This window comes from Primulina huaijiensis, chromosome 3 (assembly GCF_012295235.1).
Source record: "Primulina huaijiensis isolate GDHJ02 chromosome 3, ASM1229523v2, whole genome shotgun sequence".
Taxonomy (NCBI): domain Eukaryota; kingdom Viridiplantae; phylum Streptophyta; class Magnoliopsida; order Lamiales; family Gesneriaceae; genus Primulina; species Primulina huaijiensis.
The window spans coordinates 7,182,965-7,193,910 of NC_133308.1; the positions used below are offsets into that span (position 1 = coordinate 7,182,965).

A 10,946-nucleotide genomic window follows, 5' to 3' on the forward strand; every position below is an offset into this window, starting at 1 on the left:
TGATATAATAATTTTTTTAAAAAAAATTATTGAACATAAAAACATTCATTTTATTTGCAAACTCTTTTCAACAGATATTTTATGAAATAACTAAAATTGAAATGGTTTAAATTATCTTGTAAATTAGATTTTAAAAAATAGATATATGAATTAATAAAATTGAATTTGAAACTAAATAAATTATGTTGGAAATTTGGTTAGTCACTATAATTTTGTTTTAACTTTAATTTTGACAATCATATTAAAAATTCATTATGATTGTTACTTTAGTTATATTTTCTAATTTTAAACTACGTAATCCTCGTATAATAAAATGTTTAATAATATTAATATGATTACTGATTAATTTTATATAATTGATCAATTTTTTATTACAAAATTTTATTTTATTTTTCCTATTTTTCGATAAATATATTTAGTTTTCACATAATTTAAATAAAAATACCGAAGTAATTTACGACTCATTATTATATTTATTACAATATTTATTTAAGAAGTCCCAGAGTTGAGCCCACAGAAATTGGATTGAACCCCCAAATTAGAGGAGGGGGGGAGGATTTCGAGGGTTTAAGGGAAATTGCGGCGTTAAAAAAATTTATACAGCTGAAATCGAGATGGTTGCGCCCTCTACTTGGTTCCGCTACATTGCCAGCAAACTGGACTACTCCGTCTCTCTCAGCCGAAAGGTGAGTCCTTCAGCTAATCGTGGAGTTTTCCTTTTTTGTATTCCTTTGTTTGTTTTGAAGTGTGGTTTTGGATTCTGCTGTATTTATCCTGATATAAGTTTGTGGGAATGTTGGATTCTTACAAATTCTGTAAAGATTGAATCGTTTCTTGTTTTAATTGGTAGTATTTGTGAAAAAATTATGTTTTTGTTAGTGGATGAAACAATAGTTAAAAGGTTTCTTTACTGGGTTAGATCGAAATTATGGAACCCATTCCTTGGATCAGAAACTCGGGAAGAGGATAGATAAAAGAATGTTATTATTGCTGAGAACGCTAGCCTGTTAAAGTTTTAGATATAAATCAACATATCCTTTGAAACTCCTTTTGATTTCTAGCATATGTTATATGAAGCTTTAAACTTTTAATAGTTGTAGCGAGATAAATTAAGGGGAGCTGATTCCCCGGTTCTATTCATCAATGACTTTTTTGGGTGGAAAAAGAGNTTTTTTTTTTTTTTTTTTTTTTTTTTTTGCCAATATTATTGTTATAGATCCTTGTATCTTACCATATAGCTTGTGTGTTTCTTTGTCATTGTCTCCTGAGTATTAAATCGTTCTCATAGAAGAGCCTGGTTCTGAGTTCTGATGACACTAATCTTTCGAGAGAGTGTGTCACACAACTTATGCATGGATGATGCACAAAACTAAAGGGAAAATATCCGTCTGCCTCTGATTGGGAGCATGACTGCACCATGGGGTTTGCTTTTGGTAGTAAATGTGTTTGTAACTTAAAAAGGAACATCATGGTCTGTGGACTTTATGTATTAGTTAATGCAGTTTTGTTAAGAGTGAAGGAAAAATCTATGAGACCTGAGCTTGGCAAAAGAGATGTATAAGAGTGTACAAGGTTGGCAGTGAGTGGACAAGGTTGGCAGTTAGAGCCTAATGTTGAGGAGAGGCCATGTAGGTATTGTATTCTATTTTATGTTACATTGTTGGAAAAATATTGTATCATTCAATATTTTAGCATCGATTCTGCTCTAAACGGTTGTGAGAGCTGTTGCTTTCTTTTGCGTGAGCAACTTCTCTTATAAAATTTGTAAGAAGAAGGGCTTGTTATTATGTGTTTGCTCTATCTGTTCTGCACATTTTAGAGCATGTACCTTTAACTGTTCTGTATTATCACCCGAGAATTCTAAATTTGGTGTTTGAAGATGTTTCGTGTAACTTGCTTTGATATAATCTTCTGCACAGATCTATGTAGGAGGTCAAATTGCAGACACTGAAATATTTGATACCATATGGAAAAATCTTTTCCAAGGAAAGTTGACATTCTTGCATTGGAACAAAGGAGAGGAGATGGCATCAACCATTGGGACTCAGGGGGGAACTCTTCTCGTTCGGAAAATTCCAGCTGCTGATCCAACGTAGGTTTTATACAAAAATATTCAGTGTTTTTACATTTATTTTATTTTTTTGGACATTGGTCTAATTTTCTCGTCCATCAGCATATCAGTCGTATTGTTACCTATTTTATTTTTGTTGGATATTGACCGATAATATTTTACTACATATGCAGATTTAACTTGACCAAAGGGGTTGGTGTAAATTACCGTTGCATCTTAAAATATAATTGGGATTTAATTTTTTGCATTGACCGTTTTGTTATTATTATATGGATTGAGCTGGAACAAACATTACATAATTTCCTGATTTTCCCTCCTGCGACAGCATATTTTGATTTTTGCCTGTCTTGGTTACATATATGTTTGAGGTCGGGGTATCAGACTTCGCATTTTTGATTATGACGTTTGAAGAAAGTGACTGCACGTGAATGTTTTTTGACAGGAGAGTCTATGTTGGAGATGTGGTAGTCCTAAAGGATCCCTTGAACGTAGACAAGTATCTTGTGAGGAGGCTGGCTGCTGTCGAGGGATTTGAGATGGCTTCTACTGATGAAAAGGATGAGCCTTTTGTCCTCGAAAAGGATCAGTGCTGGGTTTTAGGCGACAATGAAAGTTTGAAACCTAAGGTATGCGTTCTATTAGAAATCAAAGAATGTATTAGGAATTAGATTTGATATTGTTAATACTTAAGATAGACGTATCTTTGGTATGATTTCATCTTAATTTAAACTTAGGAATGATTTCTAATCAGATTTACGCCAATACACTTTCACCTTTGCATAGAGGAGGTGATTGTGATCCAAATTGAAAGTGATTAATTGAGTTTTAGCAATTTGGGCTGGATATAGGTCTTTATGACCAATTTATGTAAATCTTGTGTTGTGTTGTATTATCTCGTCCCTGATTTCTGTTATTCAAAACCCATCATGTCCTTTGTGCTTAAATGGTTCTTGCTTCTGTTATCACGTCACAAGTATTAGATTTTTATCATTCGAATAAGAAAAGTTTAACATGGAAAATACGATCAAAGACGATAATCCTGTTTTCTGGGCTTGTGCAGGAATCCTATGATAGCCGAACATTTGGTCCAGTTACCATGACAAACATAGTTGGCCGAGTCATATATTGCCTGAGAAATGCTGTCGATCATGGACCTGTAAATAACAGGTTCACATTACTTTTTATATACTCTTCATACTCAGGATTACCTATTGCTATAGAGCTTATGCTTTGCAGCAATGCAACTCTTTTTTCCAGCCATTTTAGCGAGAGGCAGGATTCACATGTTTTGGAAGTGGAACTTGACGTCGATGAGATGGCAAAAAATCATAAAGTGTAGGTTCGTGCCTCTGATTCATTTGGTGGCAGCTCTGCGCGTTGATTTTCTTGAATATCCTCGTCTGTCAAGTCTTCAGCATGAAATAAATGTAGCACATCTTCTTAATGTTAATTTTACTTGGCAAGGAGGCTTGTATCGAATATTGTGTTTATATGTACTTCGAGACTGTTGTGGTTCAAGATATTGAACTTGGAGGTTTTTTGTAACCTTGAGCATCTGATAAGATTTTGTTTTTCGAAGGGTATTTGCAAAAGAAACTTTTCTTTCTTTTTTTTAAAAAAAGAAACCGGCATTCTTTACCACATCATCAAGTCGTGATTTACAGCCTTTCTGAGAAACAAAGGAATAGCATCCCAAAACAATACATCCCTGCAAGAAAGAAGGCTGCTGCAAGCTAGTTCGTGTTGTGATCTAGTTTGCGGGCTACTTGGTTGGCGTTACCAAGGGTAGTGCAGAAGCGAACTCCCAGTGAACTGGAACTGAGTAGACGAATAACCTCGGAGATATGGTCTTCCTCTGAGAAAGGAGCACGAGTGTGTATAGATTGAATGGCTTTTTAAAAGCGTCGACTCCACAAACCAAGTCGGCCATCCGGAATGTATGGTGCGGGGCGGTTGCCAAGTTATCACTCGGGGTTGCTCAACGCCCTTAGGGATGGGATTATGTTCTAAATATTTCCCCAGTGCTATCTGCTCGGTTGACTGTGTGGCCATGGAATATCATTTGATTTAGCTCAAACCGCATGCTCCAAACATATCAAAAGAAACTTCTCCAAATTAATTCAAGCGCCTTTCTCAACTTTCCAGTTGAACAAGTCACCAAAAAGCCCAAATGGAAGGCTGCATTCACAAAAGAATTTTTTTTATATAAAGATAACTTGCATTACTACCGAATATCAATCAATGCTACTACTTCTTGCCACTAGTTCTTGAAGCCAAGAAGGAAATCCGTTGCCTGACCAAACAGGATTAGAACATGAACGAGCAAATTTAGCTAAACTATGCGCAGCTTGATTGATGTCTTCTCGTATGATGGATCCTAATAAAACCATTCGTTGTGATAAGATGTTTGTAAAATAAAAGAACACTCTAGGACCAAAATAATCAGAAGAAGTAGACGCTGCTTGGATTTTCTCGGCTGTAAAGTCAATAAAAATCTATTAACTAAGAAAAATACTATCGCTTAAATACACATGAGAATACCATCTTTCTAGTATAATTATAAATATAAATGAATGGGCAAAAGCAAAAGCAAAACAAAAAATAGATAAACTTGTTGCTATGGGCCATAGGCCTAAATTCCGGCAAAATTAGTAGGTGGGCCTATATTTTAAAGCCCATTTGTTATCCTTACTACTTGCCTCACACAGTAACATAAACATACCATTGAAATACTTCTCCCGGAGTTCGTCACGGGTCGACCCACGTAAAATCTACACCGCCGTTTGAAGAATTTCCTCCTGCAGCTTCTAGGCATGTCGCATCAGTCGGTTTCGTTCGTTTCGAAGATTATTCCAGGTAAACGTTTTGTTTAGAAATGCACGATTGTGTTTGTGCAAAGCATTTTATGCATGTATTAAGTATTTGCTCTCAAAGTTTCCTGCTTTAGAAGAAATGCCTGCATATCTGGTTTCTTATTCGTTAATTTTCGTTTTCGTTTGTAAATGAATTTATGTGAGGCTTTTGTTTCTGCCTGGGATTGTGTTTTTGACTGATGCTCGTCATCTGTTTGACGAAATGTTTGTGTGAGTGCATTCCGTGATAGGCCTTAGCATGTTGTTTTCGGTTATTTGTGTGTATGAAGCTGTGCCGTGGTAGAGGAGATGTTACACGGACTAAATCTAATGCTGATTTGAGCATTGGGATGTAAGGGTGTTTTTATTTCTATCGATATGAATTTATGGTGATAGGTCTGTTTCTAATTGGTGATTATGATTGTTGTTGTGGAGGTAAGTGGAATTTTGCCTTAGAAGAAACTTGGAGTTCTTGGTCTCTTGCTTTGGCTCCAGTCTCCACAGTCATGAACTGGGTTCCACTTGCAGTATAGCTTGTGTAATCCTTGTTATGGCTATTTTTTAGCTTCCAGCATGCCGTTTAAACATTGCATGAGATGGTGCTTGTAGTTTATGACATTCTAGGTAAATACTGGAAAAATGTTTTGATAATCTTTCTGAATTCTACTTATCCTTGATCTGTGCAATTCTTTTATAGGATTTGTCAAAATTGTAAAGATGCTGAAATTATATTGTTTATCCGTGAATTTTCTAATTTTAATTTTGTAAGAAAATGTTATTTTGTTTTTTAAATTCTTGGTTGTTAAACTTCTTGCTCAGGAGTCTAACGTTTGGCTTATTCATTTTATTTTTTGTCTCTATATCCTCTTTCTAGGAATGAAGTTGTAGCACAACAATTTGTGTCTGCTCAATTATACATTTGATTTGATGATGATATTTCAGTAGCCAATCTTGAGTTGAAAGATTCGATAAAGTTGTTTTTAACTGACTTTACCAGTAAAACCTTACTGAAAATAAATTTTTTTATTTGGTCGCAAATTTTTTTCCAATTTTTACGGGATAAAAGAATGTTTTAAGTTCTTTTCGGCAATAGTTTCACGCAACTGATTATTGAAAGAGTAAGATTTGTCTCACGACTGACGTACCAACTTGTTTGTGTCAAGACCTTGTGTTTGCTTTTGTATTCATCATTTCCTAACTAGAAATTAATGGTTTTTCAGAAATATTTCTTAACCTCGATGCAGGATATGTGCCACATGATGTTAGGTGTCAGACATACTCGGGAGTGTCTGGAAAAACAGTGGGAATATTATTCAACTCTTCTCGTGGTGACTACAAACTCAATTCTGATGTAAGGTGTCTATCATTGAGACATGCTTCTAGGCACACATCTTCTGTATGTCATGCCAGTACTGGCAATTATCAGAGAAATTCAGATTCCTTTAACCGAAAAAGGTCGAGCTTTTCCCGGAATAGGAATAGGCACAATGAAGAGAGAGATGGGCATGAAGATCTTGAAACATCTGAAACGGTTCCATCAAAAAATGGACGACCCTTGCTTTCTGTCTCTGGAAACCAAAAGTTTCAGGGAACTGCAACTCCTGGCCCTAGAGAAAAAGAGATTGTTGAGTTATTTCGAAAGGTGCAAGCACAACTTCGTGAAAGAGCAGCAATGAAGGAAGAAAAGAAGGTTGAGGAATTACAAGGAAAAAACAAACAGAACGAAACTGTTGATTCTCTACTCAAGCTTCTTAGGAAACATTCAGTTCAGCAAGGCAAGAAAAGCACCAACGGCTCCAGAAGCAAGGAATTCATTCTTGATGAACCTGAACATGTCTCGTTAACTGAAGAGAGAAGCACAAACATCTCAGATTATGATCATAGTGTGAAACACAAGACACAAGAAAGCCCAGGTCCACTTCGTAACAGGCCGAAATCAAATTTCCAAAAACGTTCACCGGTCCCTGAAATCAAGTTCCAGCCCAAGGATTCTGATGACTTAGTTACTCCAATCTCGCAGGGCAATCTAGATGGTAATACAAAAGGGCTGACATTGGAGGTCGAAGCTGAAAACAGTCTTGAACTCAATATTGAATCTGATTTTGATTCTGAATCTTATGTGGAGCCACTTTTTTCAGAAGGAAGCGTGCTTGATGAGATGACGGAGGATGAAGCTTCTCATATTTATGGTGGTGAGTTTCTGGATGCGGCTGAAGCTAGTGATTTCAGTGCAATGAAGCTGACTGAATTGAAAGCTCTTGCCAAGTCTCGTGGCATGAAAGGATTCTCGAAGTTGAAAAAATTTGAGCTTATCGAATTGCTGAGCGAGAGCTTGATCTGATGTTGTCTCCTCGTGGGGAATAGCCACAAGTTTTCGATGCTGAGATTTTTCTCATGTTTCTCTTAATTAATTTTCTCGTCAGTTTGTTCTCTTCTCCAACATCCCCTGTAACTTTTCACGCCCTTGTGATTCTGGAAACATTTGTCATGTTACTTATTTTTGGTGAAATTTGTTTCTAGTTAGTGAAACCCGTGAAACTTTGATCACAAAATAAGCATGTTGGTTTATTCGCTTGCTCTCCAATCCATTCTCTAAAAGTTCCATTTGTGGTGTTCATGGATGGAGTGGGGACAGACGGAAACGTAGTGAAAGTAACGTAGGCCTGGTTTTTTGTCTGTGATCGGAGTCATTTTGGAGCTATGAGTGAAATGTGGTTTGATACTTAGATGTATGTCAAAGTTCAGTAAAGTGTGCATCGAATGGTAACAGAAAGAGAAACAGTGTAATGAATCAATACCTTTTGCATCATTTACAGCCCGAGGGATAAAAATAAGAACTAGTGTGTGATGAGAACTACATTAAAATCGGTCGTTACAAGTCACAATTAGGACCACAATTAAAATATACAACCCATGTGACCAATTATAATACTAGATAAAAACATTGCAATTTAAGTTTATATTCAAATAGAATGTACTTGGATGGATGGATTTCTCAAATATATTACTTAAATCAATTACATTTGTTTCGATAATCATGAATCGTTTTGATTTGATTTTGAGGGTCTCTATTAGCTGCCTATCCTATCTATGACTACTACAAAACAAGGATTACAGCCCCATTTTAAGTGACAAAAGAGCCTAAATTTGTTCGGTTGATTTTTATGTTGATGAGAGTGAGAGCACATTTGGTTTCTTCTCTTCTAAAGCCTCAACAAGCAAGGGGCAGCAGATTTGGGTTCATATGGACTAGTTTAATCATTTAAATTTTGTTGAAATTACAATTTCTCATTGCATTTTGACCCACCCTTTTAAAAAAATACTCGTAGTTAGTATAGTCTAATTTTGAATTGGATATTCCTTGTAGAAGTTTTAATTTTTAACTTTAGTCCCACAATTATTATAATCATATTTCTTTATATTTTTGTGAATTTTAGATGTACTTATGTGGATTACAAGATTTTGGAGTAGTAAAATATTTCTAGCATAAAAATTAATATTTTTTATGAATTTGGGTCGGGTCGGGTCTGGTCGGAGATTCGTCTAACAAAATTGACTTTTGAGACCATCTCACAAAAAATTTATGTTTTTTTCCTACATCGGTTTGCTTTAATTCATTGTTTCAACTAGGCATGCTTATCGGTTTCACGATTCCGGATTGGGTGGTGCCGGAACCGTTTCTGAATCGGTTCAGGAACCAATTCGAATATTGGACATGTTCAGTAATTTTTAGACCGCCCGAGTTCCGTGTCCGACTATTATTATTTTTAATATAAAATTATTTTTATTAATGAACATTTTTTTATTTAGTATTTTGAGTTGAAACAATTCTGACTAATCATAAAAATAAAATAATTGAAACATTGATTTTACAATTGAACATCAAAAATTCATCACGATTTATTAAAACATATTTTGAATATTCTGGATCTTCATCGGAACTTGAGCTTTGAAATTCATCGATTGCTCCAGCGGTCTTATTCTTTTTTTCGGCTGCAATAATCTTGTAGGCATGTTAACATGGAAAGTGTTCTCTAGCTTTAAATTAGTTCTTTGTTCACCAATGATTCTTCCACATACTGAAAATGTTGATTCAGAAGCAACACTTGAACTTTGAACAGGCAGGAGATCTCTTGCAATTGTCGCTAACACTGGATAAAGTAAAAAAAAAAAAACTTTCCACCAATCAAGGACATCGAAATTCTCCGTAGTCTCAATATATTGGCTTAAATAAATTTGGATCTCATTGTAATTTGTTGTTGTCACAGATTTTTCTTTGAACTTTTGTCGTTTCAAACTTTGAAAGAAGTTGAGTGCTCCAGTTTTGCTTTTATATGTCAGTCTCTCCTCCGACTGCGCACTCGGTTCATCACATTGTTCACTAGCATACTGAAAGGATCGATTAGAGGGTAAATTGTTGAGCTACAATAGCTCGGTTCTTGAAATATTGAACATCGATGAATTAAATCGAGTTTGGTGTTCAAACCAAGCGAAAGACACTCAAAATAATCCTTCTTGGAAATCGATTAAATATTTTGTAAAACATTTAAAATATATGCAAGTTTAATAAGTAAAATTGGTTGAAGCATTTTATCAAACATTTTGTATGCAATATTTTGGTATTTGAAGAACATATAAAATACTTCAACAATGCATCTTTAAAAATAGTGAAAATGATAAGTAAATGCAACAAATAAATAGCCACAAATTTGTTTATAGATGTTCGGAGATTAACCACTCCTATGTCTCCCCTTCTTCTCCTTGGGAAGGATCCACTAAAAGACTTTGATTTATACAATACCTTATACAAACCCATTTCAACTTAGAACTTATCGCTTGCCTAATTGAAACTCCTAGCACACTCTCGATTGTAGGCCGCAACCTGACAATCCGCATAATGTTTAACGTCTCTTATGCCAAGACTAAAACACAATCTTTAATGTCTTTGTGTGAAGACTCACTCAACTAAAATTTAAAGTTCAAATCTCTTGTATTTGTGTGAGTGATTGTGTGTGAGAAATTTATCCTTTACAGTGTACATCTCAAATGTATCCTCACACAAGGGCTTGTGCTCTCAACTAGCAGATTTCTTAATGCTAAATGCCCATACTTTGAATCACTTTCAAAAAGTTTTGCTTTATCTTCAAGATATTGTATTTATATGCCCCAACAATGATATATACGTTAGACACAAGAATATGACCGTTTGGAAAATTTCTGTACTGTTTCTGAAATTGCAACGATCAAATTCGCCTTGCTGGACATATTCCCGAGCTTAAACTGGTCATTCAGCGGTTGATCAACGGTTCAAACTGGTCAGCGGTTGAAAACTGGTCAACGGTTGAAACTGGTCAACGGTTGAAACTGGTCAGCGGTTCAATCTGGTCAGCATTTCAACCGCAGCTCAACTTGTGTGCTGTTCAGAACCAGTAGTTTCATCGTCATTTATCAGCATCTTAAGCTTCGATTCAGACTTTTACTTTTGAAGATGATTTGTAGATCATCGTCTTATCTTTCCAACGTATACTGAATCGCTTCATTCCAATAATTTAAGTGAGAGATATGATCAAAATACCACAGCTGTTCATACCCAACTGATTGTTGTTTTCGTACAATCAGTTTGGCCATTCATTGAATGATTTGACCTAGATAACATCCGATTTTGCCCAACTGACTTGAAATACAACCTGTTCCAAATTGAGTTTTCTGATTAGCCATGCCGGCGGATTGTCATTTGAATCATCCAGTTGAGAGATATCATCAAAATACAAGGTTTGTCAGAAATTCAGTTTGTTCAGAAATTCAGTTTCAGTTTGCTTCTTGTGTTTGCAACTTCACACATAAGTAAATATGTTAGAAATACAATAACAAGTTTTCTTCACATCAAAATCAAGATTGAGAACATGAAATATTCCAACACATACAAATCAAACAATTCTCGGAAAGAATGCATGATTGACTTCTTTTGATCGTCAACATTCATCCGAAGAAATTTAGCAAAATATTAAAAAAAAAAAAAAAAA

General features: G+C 35.2%; 2 protein-coding genes across 3 annotated transcripts; both read left to right on the forward strand.

Annotated features, from left to right (window-relative positions):
• Positions 1-506: 506 nt before the first annotated feature.
• LOC140973419 (mitochondrial ATP-independent inner membrane protease subunit 2-like) lies at positions 507-3,677 on the forward strand. Its single transcript, XM_073436180.1, has 5 exons — positions 507-686; positions 1,920-2,092; positions 2,514-2,697; positions 3,132-3,238; positions 3,329-3,677. Exons 1-5 carry the CDS (start codon positions 615-617, stop codon positions 3,408-3,410), a joined length of 618 nt encoding a protein of 205 aa, XP_073292281.1. The 5' UTR covers positions 507-614; the 3' UTR covers positions 3,411-3,677.
• Positions 3,678-4,767: 1,090 nt separating this feature from the next.
• Positions 4,768-7,540, forward strand: LOC140973420 (rho-N domain-containing protein 1, chloroplastic-like). Of its 2 annotated transcripts, none has more exons than XM_073436183.1 (2): positions 4,768-4,927; positions 6,168-7,540. In XM_073436183.1, the coding sequence occupies exons 1-2, from the start codon at positions 4,885-4,887 to the stop codon at positions 7,262-7,264; spliced, it is 1,140 nt and encodes a 379-aa protein (XP_073292284.1). In that variant the 5' UTR covers positions 4,768-4,884; the 3' UTR covers positions 7,265-7,540. The 2 variants fall into 2 exon arrangements, with proteins under 2 accessions (XP_073292284.1, XP_073292283.1); XM_073436182.1 differs by having other exon boundaries at positions 4,771-4,927; positions 6,144-7,540.
• The last annotated feature ends 3,406 nt before the right edge of the window (positions 7,541-10,946 follow it).

Bases quoted from the DNA above. Each gene is read 5' to 3' on its own strand.
- LOC140973420 (XM_073436182.1), top strand. From the start codon at position 4,885: ATGTCGCATCAGTCGGTTTCGTTCGTTTCGAAGATTATTCCAG. The intron at 4,928-6,143 runs GTAAACGTTTTG...ATGGTTTTTCAG, and splicing joins CGTTTCGAAGATTATTCCAG to AAATATTTCTTAACCTCGAT.
- LOC140973419 (XM_073436180.1), top strand. From the start codon at position 615: ATGGTTGCGCCCTCTACTTGGTTCCGCTACATTGCCAGCAAACTGGAC. The intron at 687-1,919 runs GTGAGTCCTTCA...TCTTCTGCACAG, and splicing joins CCGTCTCTCTCAGCCGAAAG to ATCTATGTAGGAGGTCAAAT. The intron at 2,698-3,131 runs GTATGCGTTCTA...GGGCTTGTGCAG, and splicing joins ATGAAAGTTTGAAACCTAAG to GAATCCTATGATAGCCGAAC.